Below are 25,337 nucleotides of genomic sequence, written 5' to 3' on the forward strand. Positions count from 1 at the left end.
TTGGAGGGGTGGCGAAAAAATAAAAAGGGTGGCGAAGTTTAGCAACACCCATCTAAAAATTACCACATAAATAACTAATTCAAATTTTGAATTTTGTACTCAAACGTTTCTTTTTTTCGCCTTTTACCTTCTTTGCTCATTTAATTTCATTTTATTCTCCTATAAATTACTATTACTCTATCATTCTAAACTTATACTTTCATCTTCTACATTTTACTCTTAGTCTCTCATTTAAAACTTTTATTTTACATTCATCTTCTATATTGTTTACCATTTACCCTATGATCTCATTCTTTTCCCTTACTAGATTTTATATCTCTTTCTCTTACAATGTAATTTTTACCTTTTTCTTGATTTTCTGGCAACGAATGCGATGATGACGGGGCTAGGCGACGCAAAGAGGAAGGAAAGGTTTTTATTTTCGTAATTTTTTTATTTTTATGTTATTTATATTGATTTTGTTTATGGTTATATGATTTGGGTTTTTTATTTAATTTTCTGGGTTTTTTTATATTTGTTATGTAATTTAATTTGTTATATAATTTTTGTTACGGTTTTTACGTGATATATACGTTGGGTTAGTTTTTCAAATTTTTTTTTTTGATGTTTTAATTATTATGGTATATATTAATTATGGTATGTGAAGAAATTAAGTGTCCTAACTAAATTAGAACATATATTAATGCACCTAGGATCAATGATTTTTGAAAATCTATATTCTAAAATGAGTAATTCCAAGAATCAAACATAAAAAATAAACAACACACACAATTAACGAGGTTCATCTAATGTACATCCTTCCTAGCTCAGGTGTTTTCATTCAAAGAGGGGTTGGAGAAAGAAGAAGAGATGAATAAATATGGATCACACTTTTAGAGAGAGAATAATAATCAAAAATTGGCACATCTAAACTAGTGTATTATGGGTATTTATAATACATACACACTAATACTTACCATGACAAAAGGCTAAGATAAAGCAACGAAACAAAACGCCCATCGAGACCTGCAGTCGACTCGGCTTCATGGTGATCAGTTATGAAAGTCGAGTCGGCATAACAATCTGCCACAAATTGCTGCCTTCTGCCTCCAGCCGAGTCGGCTTTGGTGCCGTCCCGAGCTACAGTCGACTCGGCTGTCCTCTGCTGCACATACACAAAACCAACCTTCCTTTTCCTCTTCAAAAAGGCCATACCAAAGCTTCCCACATGAAGCTATATCCATGCCCATATGATAGCCAAGACTCGAGACATATACTTAACAATCTCCACCTTGACTTGAGTCTCATAAGCCACGAACCCAAACACAAAACCATATCTCCATCCATACAACATCAAACAACAAACCAACTTCAAGAGCTAGCATGATGTATAACTAGCATATATATCAACATTGTGTAAATCGCATACACTATTCTTTTATTTTTGAGAAAATCACATTCTCCTTCTATGTAAATCACATGCATTACCTCAAAACATCCAAATCTCATGAACATCAATAATGTGTAAAGCCCATACATAAACCTTTTGAGAAACTCATATTCTCCACCTTCACCCAAACACACCAGTAACTTACATACTAATGTTCAAATAAGATCTTCAAGAGCATCAACAACAACAACGTGAAAGAACCCAACCAAATCAACACATACCTCGAGCTTGTTGGCTGACAAAGTCTTGGTCATCATATACCCAAATTGTCTTCCATAGCTTTCAACACCAAAAACAACCACTTCATCTTGATATCGCATATTCCAATGAAGAACTATTTGATGACAATATATTTGGTCTATCAATAAACCAAATGAAAAAATAATTTGGCTTTCACAAAACCAAATCTAGGCTAGAACACAAAACCTTATGAGACCATAACCCACTTTGCATATACAAAGACTCCACAATGACCATAGGAAGAACCGCTTCGATCATAGACATGGCCTTCACATCTTGCAAAGATGATAGCCAACTCAACACCGCATTACCCAAAGTAACTACGAACTCCGAAAATGATTCCCCATATCTCTGCCATAAACCGAGTCACCAAAAAACAAATAAGACACCTGATGTCTTCACCAAGATTTAGACAACATATGAAGAACCCATCATGTTTCTCAACAAAAAACATATCACCGCATTCCTATGTTGTTTCCCCGGGTTAGAAAACCTACTTCTAACTTAAAACATGCTTCTTGAAGTATCCACACTACCCACAACACTTGTGCATGGAACGCTGAAAATTTTGCTTTATAAGTGGCCACAAATCTTTAATCATTTCACCAAGATTTTCATATCAAACGTCTTCGAAAATAGCTTTGTCAAAGCCTCCACCTCAAGCAAAAAATACCTCATGCAACCAACCTTTTGAGATAAAGCAAGAAACCCGCACATATACCCTTCATGTAGACATAACCACCATATTATCTTTGTGCATAACCTTGTAACATAAAGAAGTAAACAAATAATCTCTTACCAAAAACTTGAAGAGCGCTTCAATCCTAAAGAACCTTCTCCAGACTACACACATGATCTTCTTTACCCATTATCCCAACCATATGATTGCTTCATGTAGATATAGACCCCTAAATCACATAAAGAGTACCAAGTCCACCATCACCATCAAAGAACTAGTAGGACTCTAAATTGAAGAACATCTCACAAAGGAAGAAAATTCCTCATAAAACCATAACCTTCAATTTGTGTAATCGCTCCGAATTATGAACGTAAAGACTAATTGGAATTTAGTATTAATCAATAGGAAGCTCACTTTTGCCAGCACAATTAAGAGGGTTACTTAAAGGTTAAACCAATGTCCAAGTAAAATACTTGAACCAAAACCAAAGCAATATAACGGAAGTCTTAGCTGTCCAAAATAAAGGAAAATTACAACCAAATCGAAATAATTCTGATGTTTGAATTACATCTTTAAAATAGTCCAAATCTAAACAACTGTACTAATAGTCTCTCAGATACAATAAAGAGATCTAAACAAAAGGGAGTCAAACTTCAAATCAAGTTCATCCTTCGCTCGCATATCAATTCTCCGTCGAGGTGCCATTGGGGTTCACTCTAAAAACAAAAACCATTGGAAAACATACAAAGCATAGTTACAACAAAAGGTTGAGTATAACACACTAGTGCCTGTCAAACAAGTTGTTAAAACATTTTGTTTTGAGTAAATTCATTTTGAAAGATGCTTTTTCATTTGATAAATCATATCATCATTCAAATTCAATTCAATGGTTTCATAATAATTCTTAGTTCTCATTTTTCATCATAAATCATAAGATCTTAATGGATCCAAATCAACTTCAAACTCAGATTATAAGTTTGCATGGGTAGTCTGTGAGTCATCCTGTGATTCAGTTGGTAGTCGATCTATCGTCCGCGACATATCCGGCAAGTGTAACACAATGGTATGAACAATACGCGCTCAACATTGGAAGTCGTTTAATCATGCACACAACATTTGCTGTGGCATATGTACTCGCCATTTAGGCTAAAATATTTTTGTATATAATATATATCTTGTAATTTCGATAGCATTTGAAAAGTCAAAAATATTAATTTTTTCCATATGATAAAACATCTTTTATTAGCAACATAATAAAACATACTTTATTTGCAACATAGTAAAATCAAATCATAATCTTTCCTACATGGGTAAAACATGCTTTGCATAATCACATCATCAAACGTAACCTTTGTATTATATTGAGGCATCACTAGCATGTATGGAAATACATCGTAACAAAAAGTGATTAAAATTCAATACGGTTTTTCAAGGAAACCACTAAAATGTTTTGTTTTAATCCTTCTTAAAGTAAATATAAGTTAAAAGAGTTTTGAAATTCATTCAAAACAAACTAGAATATAGTTCATATGTTGTAAAATCATTATGACAGAAGATTTCATAAAACACTATTTTCTTAAATATGAAATAGTTTTATCGGTAATAAAATTGATAATTGATTTACAAAATACATATTAATTATCTAACAAGGCTCTAATTAATCATGTCATTATAATGCCTTATTTAAAATGAATTTAAGATTTTCCCATCAGATTATAATTGGTCATGCCAATTTATTACGATTTTACGATTATTTTCGATAATTTAGGTATCTACCGTTATTTAAATGATGTTTTAAATCCGTAAAATTATAAACCATATAAGTTAAAATTATTTGATAAAATTATAACTTTTTGATATAGGTCTATTTTTACTCAAATTAAATTACCAATATCACACCTTTTAATGAATAAACAATTTCTATTAATTTGATAAATTAGAAAATAATTAAAAATTAGCTTTTTAAAATTATACAAAAAAGTTCTAAAAGTAATATAACACCTTTACTAGCCCATTTAAACTCATAAAAGTCATGTATGATATTTTATTATTTTGTATAGACATTTTATCGATAAATAAAATAAAATCGGTTTAAAATTATTAAAGTCTGAATAAAATAATATTAAAATTCTATAATTTTTGATTTTTGAGAAACTATTTTACGGGATATAAATTTTAAATAACCATTAAAAGTTACTTGGATATTTTTAGTAATTAATGTCGTTAATTTACCGATAAAACAAAAAAAATTTATTTAAGTTCATATATGGTCACGAAAATCCATATAATTTTTTTAGCATGCATCTACTGCTTATATAAGTGTCTCATAAAATTTTCATGTCCAAAAGACGTCATTTAGTATTTATTTTATATTTTACCATTTTATTAAGTTAGCGATTATTAATAACCGAGTAAAAATTATTAATGTCCTTAAATGTCCATGAAACGTTTCCAAAATTTTACAATAGTTAGTTACTGTCCATATGAGTATGTGATAAAAATTTCAAGTCCACACGTCCTTTTTTGGTAATAATTTTATTTTTTACTATTTTACAGTTTACCGATAAACAATTAAACGGTTACTCAAAAATCATGAAAATTCCAAATTAATAATATTCTGGCCAAAATCTTATTGGATATATTATAATATGTTTTATTAATTATTTTGATGATGAAGAGTTTATTTAATACCATTTTTCATAATAAGAATATTTAACACCTTATAATCCATTAAAATATCATTTTAACGAATACATTTTTAGAAAAAAAAATCCAAGAGAATTTCTTAACATATAGGTACTGAAAATTACTTTTAAAAATGTATTTCAAATATTTTTCAAGTCCATATAATCTTTTTCATTACAATTGCTTTCACAAAGTATTATTGAACACGCTTTTAAACATACAACAATTCATAAAATCAACATCCATGATGCCCACAATAATAATACATGTATTCAATATCATCATTTTGATATCATTTTTCAAGATTTAAGAACTTCTCTTTGGGAATTTTATTTTTAAAAAAGGTTTATGCAAACTTTCCCAACTTATTCTGAAATCCTTTAAAAATCACCCCATGTGACATACCTCGTTCCTTAGCTCCAAAAGTACATCTCAACCTTTGGTACAACTTCTCAATAACTAAGATCCAACTCCTTTGCTACAATCATTTTTAAAGAATTCAAAAATACCATTATTTCGGATCTTTCTATGTAACTTGATGACTTTTGATTTCTAACTAAAGATTGTTAGATTTACTTACCCTTTGATATTTTTTTAATTTTGGAAATTGATTAGCGTTGAGTAACACTTGTTGAACAAGTTCTATAACTTGAGAGTTTTTTTGGCTTTGGCTAGAAAACATAAATAGGAGATTGTAAGTTGATGGAAGAAAAATATTTCAAATTTTCTTCGTTTGGACGAAATTTCTAGGCCTTCTTAGGAGATTAACTTTCTTAGTTATTATGATGAAATACCCATTTTATATTAATCTTAGTTTATAGAAAGATATCATGTAAAAAGAATTTTATATGAACAAGTTTTAACAAAACTAGTGAAATAAAGGAATAAACATAACTTACTTTATTCTTAGTGAATTTCTTCAAGTTTTGTGTCTATGGAAAGCTCTTAAAATGAAGATTAATTTTGTGAAAGATTTGATTTTCTAAACATAAATTTTCAGAAGTTAAGTTGGGTTTTTCTGAAGAAGATTTGATGAGAAAAAAAGGTGATTTTGCTAGGAATTGTTAGATTGAAATTCTTTTGTGCTTATGGATGAATTTAGGAGTAAAATGAAGAGTGAAAGAAGGTAGATGGAGATGAAAATTGGGATAGCAAATTTGTTTTGATTTATCATGTTTGCATGTTTGTTATGATGGTGTTTTTGGGTAAGAACAAAAGGGGCTTTGGGTAGAAAGTATGGTGGAGTGTATAAGTGGGTTTTGGGGCTAAAAGAGGGGTAGTATGACAGCTAGGGGCTGGCTGTTTTGGGGCTGATTTGAGGTGATTTTTATCCTCAATTTGGTCTAATATAGTGTAAGAAAGATTTATCTAAGATAATTTAAAGTTTAGGTAAAAATTATTGTACATGTAACAAGTTATGTAACTTGTATTTCTTGTGTAATAATTACTTGTATATATGTATGAAATACTTAATTTATTCCTAACATGAGTAAATAAAGTTTTTGAATGAGTATTATAATTTTCCCAAATTGTTGTGGGCAATTGCTCAACTTTAAGTTTTACCTCCAAAGTTTACATTACTTCTTACGATTCATAACCACGTTAACATTAACAAGTTTCTAATCATCGTAGAATTTTTTTAAGTACTACCATCACTAATTAAAGATATTTTAGACGTTAAATTTGTGATTAAAATAAGATTAGTTTCTGCGATTGTTTCAATTTGAGAACAACCTTTTGCAACTACTCGATCTTTGAAGACGGGGCCAAAAACTTTTGATGATCCTTCCTTTTACTTGAAGACTCATAAGCACCTAAAACAAACCCAAAAGAGGTTATCTGATACTAGGGATGGTCATGGGTCTAGGACCCTATTGGACCCGCCCCTTTTTTAAGGGTCTGGGTCTATTTTTTGAGACCCATCGGATCCAGGTCGGATCTGGATCCAGAAAATATTTGACGGGTCCATGTCCAGGTCTCAAGGTGCAGACCCGGACCCTACCTCGAGACCCAAACCCTAGACCCATCCCTCAGACCCGGACTCGGACCCTATACAATTAAATATTTTTTTTACTTTTTAGTAATTATTTTGTATTTGAATTTCATGGACTCGAACAAGTGTTTGTAATACGATAATAAGTTGCTTACAAAAATACAAAAAGACTCGAAAAATGTTCAATTTTAAACCCTTAGAGTCCGGATCCGAGTCTGGATCAATAAAAAATAAAAGGGTCCGGGTCCGGGTCTAGCCAGACTCGCTCCAGACCCGCCCCATGACCATCCTTATCTGATACCTTCACAATAGATCAAGTAAAACAATTTATCATGAAATCTCGACGTATAGCCGACTCAGCTGTCCTCTACTGCACATACACAAAACCAACCTTCCTTCTCCTCTTCAAAAGGGCCATACCAAAGCTTCCCACATGAAGCTATATCCATACCTATATGGCTATATGATAGCCAAGACTCAAGACATACTTAACAATATGTTTTGAAAGAGCTAGTTTTAATTTTTTTTTGATTATATAAGTATTTTCAATATTAGATTTTGTTATTTTTTTTGTCCAAGTTTATTTATTGTAAGTGTCTACTTTCTTTTTTTTGTTTTTTTTTCTTATTATTTATTTATTTTTGGTATTGTTTTTCTTATTTTTTTGCGGATTTCTATTTTCTTTTTTTTTCTTTTTAATTTTGATAATCTATTTTTAATTTTAATTTTTTTTATGTTATGATTATTATTTTAGGTTTTTATGTTGTTTTTTTTCAATGTTTTTTTATTTTGTAGTACTAATTATTTATTGGGGGTGTTTGGCAAATTAGCTTATTTTAATGTAGAGGGTTGGGTGGTCAAACTAGCTAATGCTAGTGTTTGGTGAATTTACTTGTTGAAACAGCTTATTGATATGAATGAGCTGTTTTGAACAAGCTGCTCATAGCAGGGGGTCAAAATCAGCTGGTCAAACCAGTTAGTAAAATCAGTTGGTCAAATCAGCCACTATAATCAGCTATCAGCTGTTTCCTAAACACACTCATTATATTTTATGTTGGTTTTTTTATTTTTTTTTAAGTTTTTTCATGTTTATTTTCTATTTTTTAATATATTATTTTAGATTTGTGGACGTTATTTTTTTGGTTATTTGTATTGTTTATTTATTTATGTTGATATTTATTTTTAAGTTCATGTTATTTTCTCCAAGTTTGTTGTTAATTTTATTTATTGTTTTTAAAAAATAAAATTTAAAATAAAAAAGAGTATTTAAAATAAAATTTAAAAATAATATACAATTTTTGTAAATTTTTTTTTTGTATAAAGTTGGCGACCAAAATTGAGCAGGAATTTAGTCGCTAAATTTGTATGGTTGGCGACCCAATAGGGACTCAGTCGTCTAGTCGCCATTGGTACCTGTTGCCCACTAAATTTGTTTGGTCGCGAGTGGCAACCTGTTAGGGACAAAACATCTTTTCGCGACTATATTTTATGCGACTTGGCTTTTTTGTCACTATTTAGTCGCCAATTTCATTTTGCCTACAAATAAGCGACTTAATGTTTAGTCGCGAACTCTTTTTATTTTCGTAGTACATGTCATTTTCAATAAACATTGAAAACATTCTTACTAAAGTGAAGGAACCACATTACAAGTTATACAAAAATTTGTCTTACCATTTCCATCTTTGAATAAAATAGTGTATGTAGATATTATGAATTTTATAGGTTGCATGTATTTTCACACATATAAGTGTGACTACTTGCATTTTTTGTGTGGCTAAATGCAACATTTATTTTTATGGTGAATTAATATTTTTGGTGAAATACTAAAAACATTAATAAAAATACATGTCATTTTCACTAAACATTGAAAACATTCGTACTAAATGAACCACATACAAAAATTTGTCTTATCATTTCAAGAATTTGTTTTAAAACTAGTATTAGATTTGGATGATAAGATGAGATAGATGTTGATTAGACAGTATTTTGTTTGATACTTTCTCCGTTTCAATTTACCTGCAATATTTGCTTTTTTCACGCAGTCTAATGTACTAATTTAATCTTTAATATCTCTAATTATGTATAATAAAAATTATAAAAATTTGATATTTATAATTTTTGCAATGAGACGAATCAAATAAGATCTCATTTGACTATGTTTTAACTTATAAATTAAAAACTATTTACAAATTAAGAGTAATGAATGAATAGTTCCCTTTTTGATAATGTTGCAACTAATATGAAACAAAAGAAGTATTATTTTTAATGCTTTACTAGGGGTTGGTCTTTTTTGTTTTGGTTTTTTGTTGAGGTATTTTTGATTGCTTTAAAATTAGTTAGTGCAAGAGGTTTGAAAGTAATTAAGGAAATAATAGCAAACATTCTTTATATAATTAAATTTTTATGTATGCTCTTAGGATGTGTTTAGATAGAAGAAAATGGAAAGAAAGGAAGGGAGAGAATTGGAAGAATAAATAATTCATCATTTGGATAATAAAATGAGAGGGAAAGGGTTTAGAAGGGAGGGAATTGGAGGGATTTAATGTATACTTTTTTGTTAATGTTTCAATCTCTCTAAAGTTGGAAAGATTTGAAAGGAAACTTTTATCTCCTTTCATTTCCTTTCCATTCTCTTCTATACAATCAAGAGTTATTTCACTTGCATTTTTCTCCCCTGCCTTTTCCTACCCTCCCTTCCCCTTCTCTTCCTTTACTTTCTTTCCAAAATTGTTATCCGAACATAGTGTTAAAGACAGAATACCTTATATTTCTTCTCTAAATGTCTATTAAAGAGTCTATAAGCAAATTCATTTCATATAATGTATGTGAAAAAGCCTAATAACAAAATTAAGTAGTTGTCTTATCTAAACTTGAAACAAATATAGATGTCGATTTATATAACCGTGACTCTGAAATTTAGATAAGAAATTTAGAACATGAGAACCAATTCCCTATAAACTAAAGGGAGGAGATACGAGTCACGTAAGTTTCACGTGATTGTTCAACCCAAAAAAACCAATGGTGAAATAACAAAAATGGTTAAGTGGTATTTTTTGATAAACAAATTATATTAGTAGGTTCTTAAAGAAAATTATTTTATTAGGTATTTTTTGACAATTATTTTTCCTTTTCTAATTAATGGCTCAATTCTCTTTTAAATTATTCATAAGAAAAGAAGACAATTTTTTCAATTTCACCCTAATTTATACTTTGCATACTCTTGTAGAAAATTTATATATTATAAAGATTGGGTAAATTCATACAAAAAATAAAACTTTGTTTAGAAAATATAGTCATTACATAAAAACTCTATTAATCTTAAATAATGTAGTCATTCATTAAATTTGACGGGAGTATACACTAATGCAAATTAATTAATAATACTTTTATTATATAATTAATATAATAGATTTTACGATATTATTAATTGTTAAAGTTGCATAGATTTAATAATAAAACTGAAAGAAATATCAACAAAGATAACATATGGAATAATATATCTATAAAATATGACAAATAACAATACTTAAAAAAAAAAAAAACACCAAAGTTGCATGAGACGTAGTCAATTTGTTTTACTTTTGATGTTTTTTAAGATCCGCAGGACCACATGCATATGCATGTTACAAAAAACGTGAAGCTAATTATGTTTGGACTCTATAAATAAGAGAGAAATTAGAAGTATAACATATCATATGTGCCAACAACAAATAAAAAAGTAAAAGACCAACATTAAAAAAAAATGGCATTGCTACCAAGGTTTTTAGCGTTCCAAAATGCAAGACAATTCTTGCAATATGAACCAAAACGTTTCACACCAGAGTGCGGGTGTCAAGTCCGGTGATACTAAGTGAAACGAATTTTACAAGGTTTGAAGTGGTGCAATCAAGAACTCGTAACATGGTCAGCATACGAACCACCTACAACAATAAGTTCCTACGACTCGAACCTGGTTCGTCATTTTTGGTTGCAACGGCTCATGTGCCCGAGGAAGACCGTTCTAAAGAATCTTGCACTTTGTTTAGGTATGTCTATAACAGGCAAAATGGACTCTTGGGTCTTCTCCACCAGTCCCGAAATACCGAGCGTACGGTTATCATATCATCATCATCTTTATCTGTTGGTAACATCCACTTCCTTTACTATTTTTCTTTGTCTATGTGTTGCTACGTTCTATTCTATGTATAAACTCTTAAAAGAGGCCAGGTTAGTGTAGGTTTCGAGCTGGTTAGCGGTCTAAATTTTTCTGAACTTGGGTCTGAACCGCATATGATATATCGTTCAGGTTCAAAATCAATTTCCATTAAACATTGACATGTTACTTTGCGGTTCGTTTTCGATGCGGTTCAATGTCAGTTTAACCGCATATGACCGTTCAAGTTCAAATTCAATTCAATACTTTTGTTGCTTATATATTGTATACTTGTTACATGTGTACACGAAATAACAAATTGTATATTGAAATGAACGTTGACTATAATTCTTATTAATAAGTTCTAAATTATAATTTTTATAAATTTATTACACAATTTTCATTATTATTTAACTATGATTATAATGATGATTATTAATGAACTTTGATTATGAATATGAACTTTTACTATGATTTGACAGATGATGAAATATAAATTCTGATACTACAACAATAATAAAAAAGAACTAGGATTGGAACATTGATATTGATCATATGAATTTTGATTAGGGTGTTATGAAAAAAATATTATGATTATGAACAAAAATTGATTTTTTTGATTGATGATTTGAATTTTTTTGTAATGAACTATTATTATATGTTAAAGACTATAAACTTTGATTAATAATTATGCAATATGTTTACTCCAATATGATTTTAATTTACTCATGATTAAGGAACTATAAATGAAAATTTTTAACTATAATTAATGAAGTTTGACTTTGTTTGTTATAATTAATGAACGCTAAAGTATGATTTAATTAAAAAAGTTTCATGAGATTAATTAATTCTGATTTAATTTGTGATTGTTGTTTTGGATGAACAAACAATAATAGGGAGCACAAGCAACGTTGTTCAAAACTTGATAGTAACAGACCTGGTGAGGTTGGTGATGATGCCGAGGCAAGTGACATTTAAAGGAGACAATGGGATGTACCTACATAGACAAGATAGGTTCTATCTCCGATTCACAAAGCCAGACAGACTAACTTCAACTGTGCACCACGTTGCACGTACTCAACCTAATGGTGATGTTAGGTAAGTGTTCAAATAATAACAGTAGAGAGGCTTGATATCCTTGTACAAGTATAGGTTATATCGAATGGGATAATGGTGATGTTATTCCTCATTACATATTTATTTATGAGAACGTGTTGGTTGGTTATGAAGTTGAAGGTTTGATGTGAGAGAAGACCCAAGAAGTAGAAAATTATGCAAAGAGAGAGTTGATGAGGAGGGAGAAAAGGGGAGAAATTGCCAAAAATGTGGGTTAATCTGGCCATTAATATTGAAATCATCGAGTAGTAATCTAAGGTGTAAATTTTATTATTCAAGTGGTGTAAGGAGTCAGGACTTATCAAGTGGATTTAATATTCAAGAAGTTGTTAGGTAAATTTAAAGTGGTAGAAAATTAGGAAGTTTTACTCATCACTTTTTGTTTGTTAGGAAAAAAGTCCGCAAACTTTTGACTAAAATTACATTTGTTAGTAGATACAAACGGTGTTTAACAATTTGTTTTTTTTTTAGAGTTTAAATCATTGACACGTTGCTCATTGGCTTTTCCTTTCAGCTCAACTAAGTAAACCAGTCACCATTCTAATAATCCTAACACAAAGTAACTAATTTACTTTTAATTTTATGTTAATCGGTGAATGTTAAAATATACGAAGGTTTTTCGTACGTGTTTTAATTTTTTTTTCTATTTTATTATGTTTGTAACTAACTCATTTGTTACTAATTCTTCATTAGGTTTGAGGCCCCTGATCATCCTAATTTTTTTTGGGCGAGGAATAATTGGGAATGGATTAGATATAATGATGCAGCCCCCTTGGCACAAACTCTGTTCCGCCCGGTCAGGCTAAGTACGCAAAGCAAAACCATTGCTTTGTTGAGCTTGGCTAGGAATAGGTATTGTATGAGATGGAATGGCAACGAAGGTCAAGATTATCTTTGTGCTTCTACAGATAGCATAATCCCTGAGGCAGTGATGACAGTTGAGGAGCCAATTCGGGATAGAAATATCTTGATTATCAGGTAAAGAAAACTATTTTGTTGATAAGAAATATTTTAATTTGCAAATCGTATCATTACAAGACGAAACTAGTATATAATAAATGTTTCACAAAAAAAATTAAAATAACAAAAATGGACCTACAAAATTAGGAGAGCTAAGAGCATTATTAACAAATGAATTAAAATAGATAATCACCTAAAACAGAATACACGAACAGGTCACAAGATGATCGTTCCTTAGAAACAATTTTGAAGTGCAACAGGTGACATGTTAGCGATCTTTAAATATAGAAATGATAGCTTCATAACGAAAGAGAAAGTACGGTGCAGTAGAGAAGATTAAAATTCTTATGCTAACTAAATAGGAATAGATTGTAATATGGAACCAAGTCTTATAAATTTTTTATGTCATAAAAAACAAACAGTTACGATGTGAAGAATGGCAGAATATATAATTTACAAACACGACGGATTGTGAATAGAACAAGAACCAACTATTCTTTTACTGAAGACTTGGATGAAAAAATTCCCTTCTCTTTCGAAAAGGTGAGTGAAGATAGGTTCTACTCATCGCATTCATGGAAGGTGTTTGAACCCTCGTCTGTAGAAGTTACTGCCATCCCGAGGCTAATTTCTACAACAGAAATTGGTATGGAAAAGTCTGGAAATAATAATGTTGAATGGTCCAACGTAAATAGGGAGACTCAAACACAAGAGCGTTCAGTAAAGGTAAGTATACCTCCTAGAAGTCGAATAATGGTGACTTTTACAGTTACCCAGGGATTTATTGATGTTCCTTACTCTTACAAACAACGTGATATTCATATTGATGGTAACCATGAGACTAGAATCTTGGAAGATGGTGTTTTCACTGGTTTCAACACAATTGTTGATCATGTTGTAAGTGATCCTTTACCTCTTCCTCGGACTTATGAAATGCCACCTTTGGAGGACCTTGATGGTGTTGACGGAGAATCTGATCCCAACTTCCCATCATCTGATAATGAAGAGATCAATGAGGAAGATGGAAAAGAATATGTTGATGCTGATAATGATGTTGGACCACTTGCTCCACCATCTTAACTCTGATTTACTTGTATTACCATTTACCATTAAATAAATAAATAAATATCAATCCGAACCCACCCCTGTCTAGACATGGATTGATCGTGTATGGAATGGTATCAATGAAGAATAAATGCATTTATGTTGTTTTAATTTATTTATAAGTCTTTTGATTTTGTGTTTTCAGAAAAAAAAAAATTGATTGATATTCATTTTTCAAATAATTACATTAAAGTATTGGGCTAGAGGCTAGAGCTTCACATGGGTAAGGCTTTTTCAAATCAAAAAGATCAAGTTTGTATAATAGCAGTGGCGAAACTTGGTTAATATTTTGAGGGGAACGAGTCGTTCAAACAATAAAGTTAGAGTAAATGATACCAATTAGCTTCATCTTAAAATATTTATTTAAGAAGTTCGCTTGTCGTATCAAAATTGCCTAAGATAATCAAAATAACGCTAAATTTAATCCAAATCTTATATTCTCTATATTCCACTTTATAAGCTTCATTTTTCTTTTTCTACATCCCTACATATAAGTAACATTGGTTCATTACATATTTTGAAAGGTACCTCACACTGAGGTCTGCACAAACCCACAACCTTACAATATTAACCACATTTTAACTTTTTTCTCTTAATTTTAACCATTGATATAGTACTAGTAAACAACAACAAAAAATTAAAAAATTAAAAAATAAACTCAAATAAAAATTGTTGTTAAAAAATAACATTTCACGATTGAGGTTATTGTCATGGGACAGAGGAAGTGAAAAATAACATTAATTACAGTATGCTACAAAGTTTGAACTAGGTGGCGGGGGATAGAGTGTGGGTGCTATACTGACTACTGAGTCGTGTGCCCTTGTTTGCTACACACCAATAAACCATGTGAAGCTTGTTGTTTCATTCCATTTCCACCCCTGATTATAGTGTGTGCCACCAAAATTAAGCATCTTGAAACCACTTTTGCTTTGTTGCTGACCATGCTGATCAACTCGCCTTTTACTTCCCACCACCTCATCTCTTTCTCTTTTGCACCCATGCAACCTGAGATGCCAATTCATAACACTCATCAAAAGTGACACTTTGTCTTGAATCTTAAAGATCAGACCCTCCTCGAACCTTTCCTTCCTCATAGAGTCTGTCGGTTTAATTTCGAGCAAGCTCATTAAATTTAGTGAAGATATTCTTGAATAGTCATATTATCACCTAGTCGAAGATCCAGAGAATTCTCTTTCTTTCGACGGGATAAAATTTCTCCTCCTCAAAGCTTGCAGGTTGTCCCAATCAAAACCAGGCTAATCTCTAACACTCTTCACTACTCGTATCTTCCACCAAAGATCTACTTTACCTTTAAGATAGTAGATAGTAGGTGTCAAACTTCACCTTCAAGTTATCTGGACAACTTTTTCATACTAAAGACCCAATTTTCATTGTACACTTTATTTATTATCATCAAAATTTTAATTCTCTGACCCTCTTCAAGTATTCTTTGGTGACCCTCCAATATCTTGCCAGAAGTAATGTGATATTACTTTTCTGGTTATTTCCTTCAATTAGACTCCTAATTTCAAAAGGAGATCCGTCGGGTGGAGTATGCATAGTTGAGTTTGATGAGCGTTTGTCTCTGTCCGAGTCATTCTTTAGTCAAAACAAAACTTAAAATTTAGAATAAATACATCTTGTATATATAGAAAACAATTAACCAACTAATATGCAATACAAAAATAAAAATTTTATTAGAATTCAGTAAGAACACACTCTAAAATAACATACCCGACACTTGATTACGAGAAAGAGAAAAAATAAAAAACTGTAAGCTCATTCTAAAAATAAAACCATCCACCATAAACATGAGAATTATTTTATTTTAAAACTTCAATCATAAAAATTATTTTAAGATATATTTTGTTGTTATTTTTTTAGTATTTGGATAATTTGCATCGCGCATCCTTTCAAATCTTAATCTTATTTTGACTTAGTTGTGAATTTGAATTACAATAGATAGCCTTAATAAATAAAAATTACACCTCTGTTCCACTCAATTTGCTCTATTTTTCATTTTTATCCGCTCTAATGAATTTGCTAATTTTTTTTTTGAATATGACCTCAACTCATTATACCTAAATTCTTAGTCTACCTTATAATATTATCCTGGATTCACCACCAGCCCGAGTGAAACAAATTTTCAGTTGTTGATATGCTTGAGCAATATCTTCAACTCTGGATGGAAAACTAAGCTGAATAGAAACCCATAAACATGTTTCTGCTAACTTCAAAGTATCAGAGTGAATATTTCCTACACATTTTCGATCGGATACAGACTACAGACAGACGTATACACATTCCTACCAGCAAAATTTCACCAGGGCTACACCTTGCACATGTACAACACACTTGCACACATTAGACATCAAAGGTTTCTTTCGTGTGGTTCGAGCCACTGAAATTCTAGAAAATCAAACACTTGCTTTTCTGTATCGAAGTGCAAACTTGCAGTCCCTCGTGAACCCTGGAATAAAGTGTTGTTTAAAACATTCGTGAACACAAGGAAGAAAATGAAAAATTTCCAACAATTTAGCAACACTTCAATTCTTACACGTTTTCCGCCTGAGCCTGGAGTGGACAGAAACAACCCTGTATCATCAAGCCGATAACCTTTTGATTCTGCCAGTAATCTCAGTCTACACAGAAATACCACACAAATATAAGTACTAAGCTATCACTGCATCATGTGGTAGTTAACAATGACTCATGAAATTCTTTTCGCAAATAGCAAAATTCTCCTTTTACTCGTATCTCTGAGTGTCCTTATATTCCTTCCCGTAGTTAGATAGACAATAGCCAAATATTCCTTATCATTATGCTCAAAAACTAAGAAAAACATCTTACTAACCATATATCAACGGGAAAATCATCCCTAAGGATAAATTTTGTTTTTCCAAAACGAGTTTCAATCAACAAAAATTGTTAAGAGCTCTCTCGAAATTGCTTTATATAACAATCGGAAGTCGATGATCTTATGAGAAAAGAAGAAACTCAAGAGAGATGATGTCAAAGTAACATTTAATATGTTGCGTATATGCAAACCAACTCATACCTTCTATTCAGTGTATCATTGCCAGTCCACGCAATCAGCCCAAATGGGTATATATTTTTTGGATAAACCTAGCCAAAAAATAAAAATTATCAACATTAATCACATCATAAACCTAATCAACAGCTATTTTATTTCGGCCTTCTGGTCCACAGGTTTGTACAAAAGAGCCGCACAGTAAAAAGCCCACAGAAATTCTAAACCGCCTCATTAAACGCAACGAAACTGATCTTCCGAAATTTCTATATACTACGGCAAAACAAGGCAAAAGGTGTTACCTTCACCATCTCAGCCTATAGTTTTGTTCAATTTCCTTTTGTTTTGGCACAACGAGCACTGGCTAGTATTAGATTGAGAGAGTAACTCCAATACATCACATCAAATCAATTTTATTTCATAGAAAAAAGCGAAGGTTGCTCATTTACATTGCAACATAAGACATGATTCTACGAAGAATATACACCTCCTCAGTGGTTACTAAATGAAAATGAAAAGCTGGAAAAAACACTTCCAATTTTGATAAATACCTTCAAATCTATGCGATGGCGTAGCTCTCGGCCAGGATAGGTACACAAACCAAAATACGTGTCCACTCCATGATCAGTACCCTGCGTATACATTTATGGAAGTGAACGATCATAAGAGCTATAAACCAGCACAATAAGTTGACAATAAACCAGCACAATAAAAAACTATATAAAAGATTAAGGGAATAGTCTGATTAAAGAAAGATTTACCTCCTCGCTGTGCGTACTGAAGACCAAATCCTCCCTCAGAAAATTCATATCCTTCAAACGCTTAACAAACTTCGCAAGAAAACCTTTGTGACTAAAATTTGGCAGAAAGACCCATAAGTTGGCTAAAACAAGGAAAATTATTGACTTGATTAATTCATATTACGTCCTGTACTTAACCACAACCTTTGTTAAAAATACATTTTAGGGAATGGGTTCAACCGTTCAAGAGGGAGGATAGTGCAAGCCTCGCCTCACTAAACCATTTTAAAAGTACGATATCTTTTTGGGCGGTTTTGGCTAATTCTTATCCGCAACACAACAATGCCAAAGCCTTCGTTCTGAAATATGGGGTCGGCTGGCTAGATCTTGTCTGAAAAAGATGTAATTTTATTCATCTCAGTTGTGCAAGCTACTTCATGGTACTCTTCCTCTTTTGGACCATCACAAGGAAAAGCTTTCTTTCCCATATTATTCAAGAGTTTCTCTAGCTTTCATATACCAACTAATGCCATTCACTTTTTGAATGGTGGATAAGCAAAAGCATGTTATTTGAAATGATCATGACAATCATTTCATGTTTTCGTAAGAAGGAACATAGCACAACAGTAGCAGAATCATGAGTAAAAGAGAAAAGCAAGCTTTTTTTTACAATACGAAGCATCCAAAATCCAAATTCAAGTATTGTCAAGCCTTAATCTTAATTCTTCGACCTAATAAATTATTTAAGTATCAAAAACAAAAGGATGGATAATCTTCTTCCTTTTAGCATTAGCATGATTACATTAATAATTGAATTTTTAAAAAATTGGTAGGTGCATAGGATTGGAAAGAGAGAAACCCGCAGTTAAAAAGTACCATTCGCTTGCAAAGGACAAATGAGAGTTACATTAACCCTTGTAAATTATGCAGTTTTAAAAAAAAAAAAGCTAATTACCTCTGCCCATCAGGATGGGTAATTACAATGTCCATATCTCCACATGATGATTTTCCACGTCTATATGACCCGCCGCACACAATGACAACCTTCCAAACAGTAGATACAAGTAAGGTTAGTCAGAGATGCTCTAAAAAACACATGCTCAAGTTACTCAAGAAATGCTCATTATCAAATCTTCGATGTCAACTCTGTGACACTCCCAGAGAAAAGAAGGCCAACAGACTATTGATTCAATCATTCCCACCAACTCACATAAAACAACTAACACAGTAACACACCCTCACATTGCATGAACAGGGGTCAAAAAGAAAAGGTAAAGAAGAAACATATGTTACAGAAAGGTATACATTATGACATCCCATTTACAAGGAAAGATCAATGTTTTTAGTTCTTACTCCTGGCAGAACTTCTTCTCCAACCTTCTGCAGCAATTTCTCCATTTCTGTGACCTGTTAATTTGAATGAAGCATGATTCTAATGAAAATCCTAATAGCAATATCAAAAGATTAGAGCGATTTATCGAGAATAGAAAAGCACAAGATGAAACCTCATGCCGCGGAATTCTTGTCTTGATATCATCAAAATATTGTAAACCTAACTTCTGAGCATTAGTCAAAGAAGCGTCGTTTTTCAAATCTTCCAAAGTACGATGTCCTTTATCATAAAGTTTTAGAGCAGTGGCAGGACCAACACCCCAAACTTCCCCGAACAAAGAGATTGTTTTCACCTACAAGAATGTATGTAGTTACGAAGTATACCACCAAATTTTCAACAGTCACCTCAAGACCTGTCTAAAGATTGCTTCTAAATTCTAAAATGTAATCTCAAAAAGATGCTCAAAATGATGCTACATTGCAAAAACATAATGTGAAAATAAAGTAAATGAAAAGCCACAAGAAAAACTGACTGCAGCTTTCCTATCCATAGCTCACCAAAGTGGTGACTGGCCAAGATACCATAAAGACAAGTAAAATTAGTGGAAATCATATACTCCTCCACCCCACTTCCACCCCCACCCCCGAAAAAAAAATTGTATGGTTTACGGAAAGAACAGGACTAGTGCTGAACAACTCATTTCATTTTCAAGCTTTTATGCTTTCAGAAGAAAAAACTTAAAGCTGCACATGAAGCTGAGCATGTTATAATATGGTCTGCAATAAAATCCGTTGCAATGATATGTAGCACAAAGAACTGAACAGGTAAACCAAATATACCTTTTTTCTTTTAATGGAAAATAATAAATCTTTTTATGTAATGCTAGAAGTTAATAGAATCATTATAAGCCCTACACAAGCCAATCAATTATGGCATTTTTCCAGTAAATGCCACTTTAGATTTTTCCCAAAGAGAGCCACTGTTGCAAAATATATCTGCAGTTATAGACTCACCATAGGATATAATAAGGTAAGACAAACAAACAAAAAGAGACAAATAGATGACATATCATTCTCAAGAAAATCCTGGTCAACCATTATTTAATTATTTTACATTATAGCTATCAACATAAGAAAAGCTTGGTTCTTGACTGAATAATATACAACAGAAGCCCAGCCAAGCCATGCCTACATTAGAAGATCAAATAGTAGTTATATGCAAAGCATATGAAATGAAGAAATTTAGCATCACAAGGAAGTATAAAATGAGCTAATATGGAAATTAAAGGAATACCTACCCTTTCATCGTTCTCAAAATGCTCCAGCTTTGACATTTTTCCAGTTGACACTATCTCCTGTATCTGAAACAAACATCGGAGTTGTAGGCATTAATTTAGTCTATTACTCGAAATCCTCTGGAACTAATCTAAAAAGCAATTGCACATTCCACCATAGGTTCCATCAGGAACATGAATGCAAGATTACACTTGATGGTTTCTTGAAGAGTCACTAGTAGTAAAAACATTTTAAACTAGCGCACATAGCACAAACTGCTAGAAATAAAACAATTTCCAACATACGCCAAAAAAAATCTCAACATGTCATTTACAGATGAAAATGGAAACAGCTGAATGAGAAGCATAAAAACTATTACGAGTAAAGTATCATCAAGACTTTGCAGCTTTCATTCTCGATAACAAATCCTGATGTTGTATAAAACAACAATAAGGCACAAAAATCAAGGGAAGTATGAACAGTTCAAGTACAAAAGACAGTTTCTGCCTGCATATATCACATCAATTCTTTACAAAGCGAAATTCTCAAAGGGCAAGGCTTTTTCATAATTAGAACCAAGTGATTAGAAGACAAGCACCCACAATGATATGCACATACATGCCAATTGGTAAGATGAATTAACTTATGAACAAGACTCATATGCCGATGCTGAAGACTGATCCTTCCCAAAATCTAAAACGGTTTCAAGACAATCAGTAGTTCATGCAACATAAACATATCAACAATGGAATTTATTTCATTGACAGCCTTCAATAGTCAATACGCGCATGTGTTCCATATTGAAGCTGTTAAACAAGATGAAAACAGGATAAACACCATCCATGACAAGGTTGCAAGTATATTGACCTAATAATTCAAAAATCGGACCACAAGATAAACCAAAAAAGATATTCTTTCATTGTCTTAGCTAAATCTAAGAGGAGCCTATGCCAACTTCTCCACAGGGTTTTACAAATAAAACAGTTATCATTATGAAAGAAGATAAACCAGATAAAAGGGTAACTGCACGTCTACTTCTAGACCATAAGAAGTTCCAAACTAAAGAACATAAAAAACAAAGGCCGCAGTCATTATTGAGTAAACACTGAAAAACAAAAATTGAAACTCGGCCGTGTTTTCAATGGCTTACATGATCACACAGTGACTTTCCAATCCCAGGTAAGTGCTTGACCTGCTCAGCATTCTCAATTTTAAAAGGCAGCTTCTCAATCACAGGAATGGCCTTATAGTAGCTAAATGACCTCCGATCTTCACCAAGAGCTATTACATGTAAAATTGTAGGAATAAGAATGCAGATATAGACATGGCCAAAATTCTAATTGATCATTGCATGAAACTCTAAAGTCTAAACTCACCCCTATATATGTCAATGAGCTTCTTGAAGATATCAGTGATATTCTTGTTTAAATCAGGTGGGTTATATGTGCTAACCTGCAGAGGGATTATCAGAAAACCTTATAAAATTCATAAGTCGACTTGATGAGTTAAACTGACGCAATACTATCAGTCACAAAATGCTTCAAATGGCCTTATTTCAACCCCCCCATCCCCACCCCCCGCAAGAAAAGAGCAGGAAAAGTGTCCATCTAAACAAATACGCATCTACATCATACATGTCTGCAGGTGAGAACATACAAAGAAACCGAATAACTTCAGATCAATTACAAAAGGATTTATATTGACTACTTTATCTGGATTTTCAGCAACATTGAAATTAGCAGTCTGTGATTCCAAGTAGCTAGACGACAAATCATAGTTCCTTGATGTCAGTGACTCTTCGTGTAGTTCATCACTTGTTGCAGTTCCCTTACTCTCAGCACTTGAATGTCTAGAATCTACAGGCAAAGACAAGGTTGGATCTTTTGGCTTTTCAGGAGAAGAAATTTTCTGCTTCTTGTGATGCGGAAGCTCTTCATTGCCTGAAGAGTATCCATTTCCATGACTAGAGACGTCCCCAGAGGACTGATGGCAAGCTTCTCCACTAGCTTCATCTTTCAGAATGTAGATATCCTGTGACGCCTTTTCCCCTAATCTCAAACTATCTTCCAACCACTGGTACACTAAAATAATCTGCAAAAAAGAAAAATCTACCATAAGAGACAACATATTAACACTGCCGCCAACTCCAAAAAGTGCTGGTTGTTTTTTATCATACACCGAGAGTTAATTTAAAGTGAACATGCCAACATGCACAATGACGAGAAAATCATTAGACATGTAATCAATGTTATGTTGTCAATATACTCACTGAATACTGAAAAACAGCTGGATAAACTGCTATTGTCACAACACATCACGACTCAATGCCAATATATGCATATTCAAAAGAGCACCATTTTGAGATTTAAGAAGGTTGACCTCGTACGCAATGTTGATCTATTAATTGACTCCAAATGTACACTCATTCAATCATCACACAAGTCTATAATACAAAGTGAAATATAAAATTTTTGAAAAGTAGTTCAGTCCAAACCCGAGTACACATTTCACATTGTTGCTATTCCTGAATTGGGAGGAAGAACAAAACAAGATGAAATCACAATTTACAATAGTAGATTGATGAATATTAACAGGGAAAGGCTTAGCAACACATGATAAAAGAAAGTCTTGCCACCAAGCTCTCTCAACAGAAAGCTATCAGTTAAATGCTATGAATCAAACAAAATTTTTTTGAAAGAAACGAAATCCTGACAATTGACTCATAATCGAAGATCCACATATTCACTTTGAGATCATCACATACTCACTAGTAAAATTCCTCCTTATTTGTCGGTATTACACCAAATATAACCTCTCTTTCTTGACACATAGTGCATTTCTCAATGCCGTTCAGTTCTAAATCTATTGCTAAACTGTCAACAATTTCTTACAAGGTATAAATTTGGACATGACTTGCAAATTATGAAACAAACCCAGCATTCCATCATTCAAAGACATCATAAATCAATCTCATTATGCCTATCTTCTGCAATGATCAAATTTGACCTAAAATTTCCAATAAAACAATCCAACACAATTTCAAATCATATAATGGGGATCAGGGTATTGCCCAGAAAAATCAGCAGACATAATCACTACAAAAAGCTCATCACTTGAAATGACAATATAAACTTGCTAAACAATAAAAACTTACTCCTTTGAAATTTGACAAACGATCAGAATCAATTTTCTGTTTGAGGGCATTCCAATTCATGGCAAAAATATGAGTAACTCTCTTAGAGAAATAGTCTTCAATTTTAGCCCCCATTTGTTCCAACCTCTGCTTCCATATCTATACACACAATTCATGAAAATCAAAATTTTAATACTCCATCACCAATTTATAATCTTTCAATCAAAGATCACTAGATTCTTCCCTAAAATATTTTTTAAACAAGGGAATGTATCAAAACACATAATGCACAAAATTGAAAAATTAACCCATCAAAAAGCAATAAAATTGTAATCTTTCAATCAAAGTTCACTACTTTCTTCTCAAAATAAATTTTGGACAACAAAATGTTATCTTAACACACAACGCACAAAAATGAAAATAAAAATAACCCTTGAAAAACATCGGTTTTGTGACTTTATTTTTTTTTAATCAAAGTTCACTCCTTCTTCCCCAAAATTACAATTAAACAAAAAAAAAAAAAAGAAATCCCTTTTTAGTAGCCAGTTTTTTTTTCCTATAAGAGTGACAAAATAAAACCTGCAGTCTGCGAGGTTGAACTCCAGAATCAACTAAGAATACAAACATGCCAGAAAACATGCCATCTGAAACAGATGGGGGTGACTGTGAGGTCTCCTCCTTCTTTGGAGCCATTTCTTGTTGTTCAGTTGACAGTTGTAAGCATTTGGCAGAGTAAAATTTTATACTTTGTGGAATGTGAAGAATTGACCGTTTTAATCGATGAATATTGAAGTGTCTAATATAAGTTTCCGTTTCTCTAATTCACCGCAAAATTCACCACAAGTGTCCTATTTGTTTTATACATTATATTGAGACGAATTAAATAAGATTTCATTTAACAATGTTTTAACTTATAGATTAATAATAAAATACAAATTAAGATTAAGAGATAAATAGTGTCCAAAAAGTAAATGAGACACTTGTGGTGAATAAGAGGGGTATATAAATCCTACTCTTTAACATCGATAAGACGTTAACTCAGAATGACGGTGCCCGTAGGGTTGTTTGGGAATTCTGAAACGTTGAGGTGTTCTCCATTTAACACTTGTATAACTTTTTAAATAAAAAAGTTAGTAGAAATGAAAATTAGATTGGCGATCAAGATAAAAACACAAGTGAACAGTTTAAATAAGTGATCAAAATAAATAACAACATAAATTGTTTATGAGATTAAGTGAAAGTAGGTGGCACTATTGTCAAAAAACGTGAAATTAGTATGACAGATTAAAATTAAATGAAAAGTAATATAAATTAAAAGAAGCATAGAGAATACTTTTTAATATTCGAGTCACAAATGTGAAAAAATAAACTTTTTAATAATTGTTTGTGAATAATTGATATAAATGTTGTTTTATTAGTGACAAGTAATCGATCATAATTAAACTCTTCTTAAAAGGGTGAAAAAGTTTTCAATTACTAACCTAAAGT

General features: G+C 31.9%; 2 protein-coding genes across 3 annotated transcripts; one reads left to right on the forward strand and one right to left on the reverse strand.

Moving 5' to 3' along the window:
- Positions 1-10,641: 10,641 nt before the first annotated feature.
- Positions 10,642-14,577, forward strand: LOC130807580 (uncharacterized). The gene is made up of 4 exons (XM_057672847.1): positions 10,642-11,149; positions 12,055-12,256; positions 12,968-13,252; positions 13,657-14,577. Exons 1-4 carry the CDS (start codon positions 10,927-10,929, stop codon positions 14,312-14,314), a joined length of 1,368 nt encoding a protein of 455 aa, XP_057528830.1. The 5' UTR covers positions 10,642-10,926; the 3' UTR covers positions 14,315-14,577.
- A 471-nt stretch (positions 14,578-15,048) lies between these two features.
- On the reverse strand, positions 15,049-24,608 carry LOC130807581 (DNA polymerase lambda). 2 transcript variants are annotated; one of them, XM_057672848.1, is made up of 14 exons: positions 24,429-24,608; positions 23,871-24,008; positions 22,373-22,807; positions 22,093-22,168; positions 21,867-21,997; positions 20,740-20,802; positions 19,615-19,794; positions 19,463-19,516; positions 19,065-19,153; positions 18,131-18,221; positions 17,921-18,001; positions 17,397-17,464; positions 16,896-16,980; positions 15,049-16,808 (listed from the first exon to the last, which is right to left on the reverse strand). In XM_057672848.1, exons 1-14 carry the CDS (start codon positions 24,540-24,542, stop codon positions 16,710-16,712), a joined length of 1,704 nt encoding a protein of 567 aa, XP_057528831.1. In that variant the 5' UTR covers positions 24,543-24,608; the 3' UTR covers positions 15,049-16,709. The 2 variants fall into 2 exon arrangements, with proteins under 2 accessions (XP_057528831.1, XP_057528832.1); XM_057672849.1 differs by having other exon boundaries at positions 15,051-16,808; positions 22,424-22,807.
- Between the last annotated feature and the right edge of the window lie 729 nt (positions 24,609-25,337).

The sequence above is a fragment of the Amaranthus tricolor genome, chromosome 3 (assembly GCF_026212465.1).
Source record: "Amaranthus tricolor cultivar Red isolate AtriRed21 chromosome 3, ASM2621246v1, whole genome shotgun sequence".
In the NCBI taxonomy this organism is placed as follows: Eukaryota; Viridiplantae; Streptophyta; class Magnoliopsida; order Caryophyllales; family Amaranthaceae; genus Amaranthus; species Amaranthus tricolor.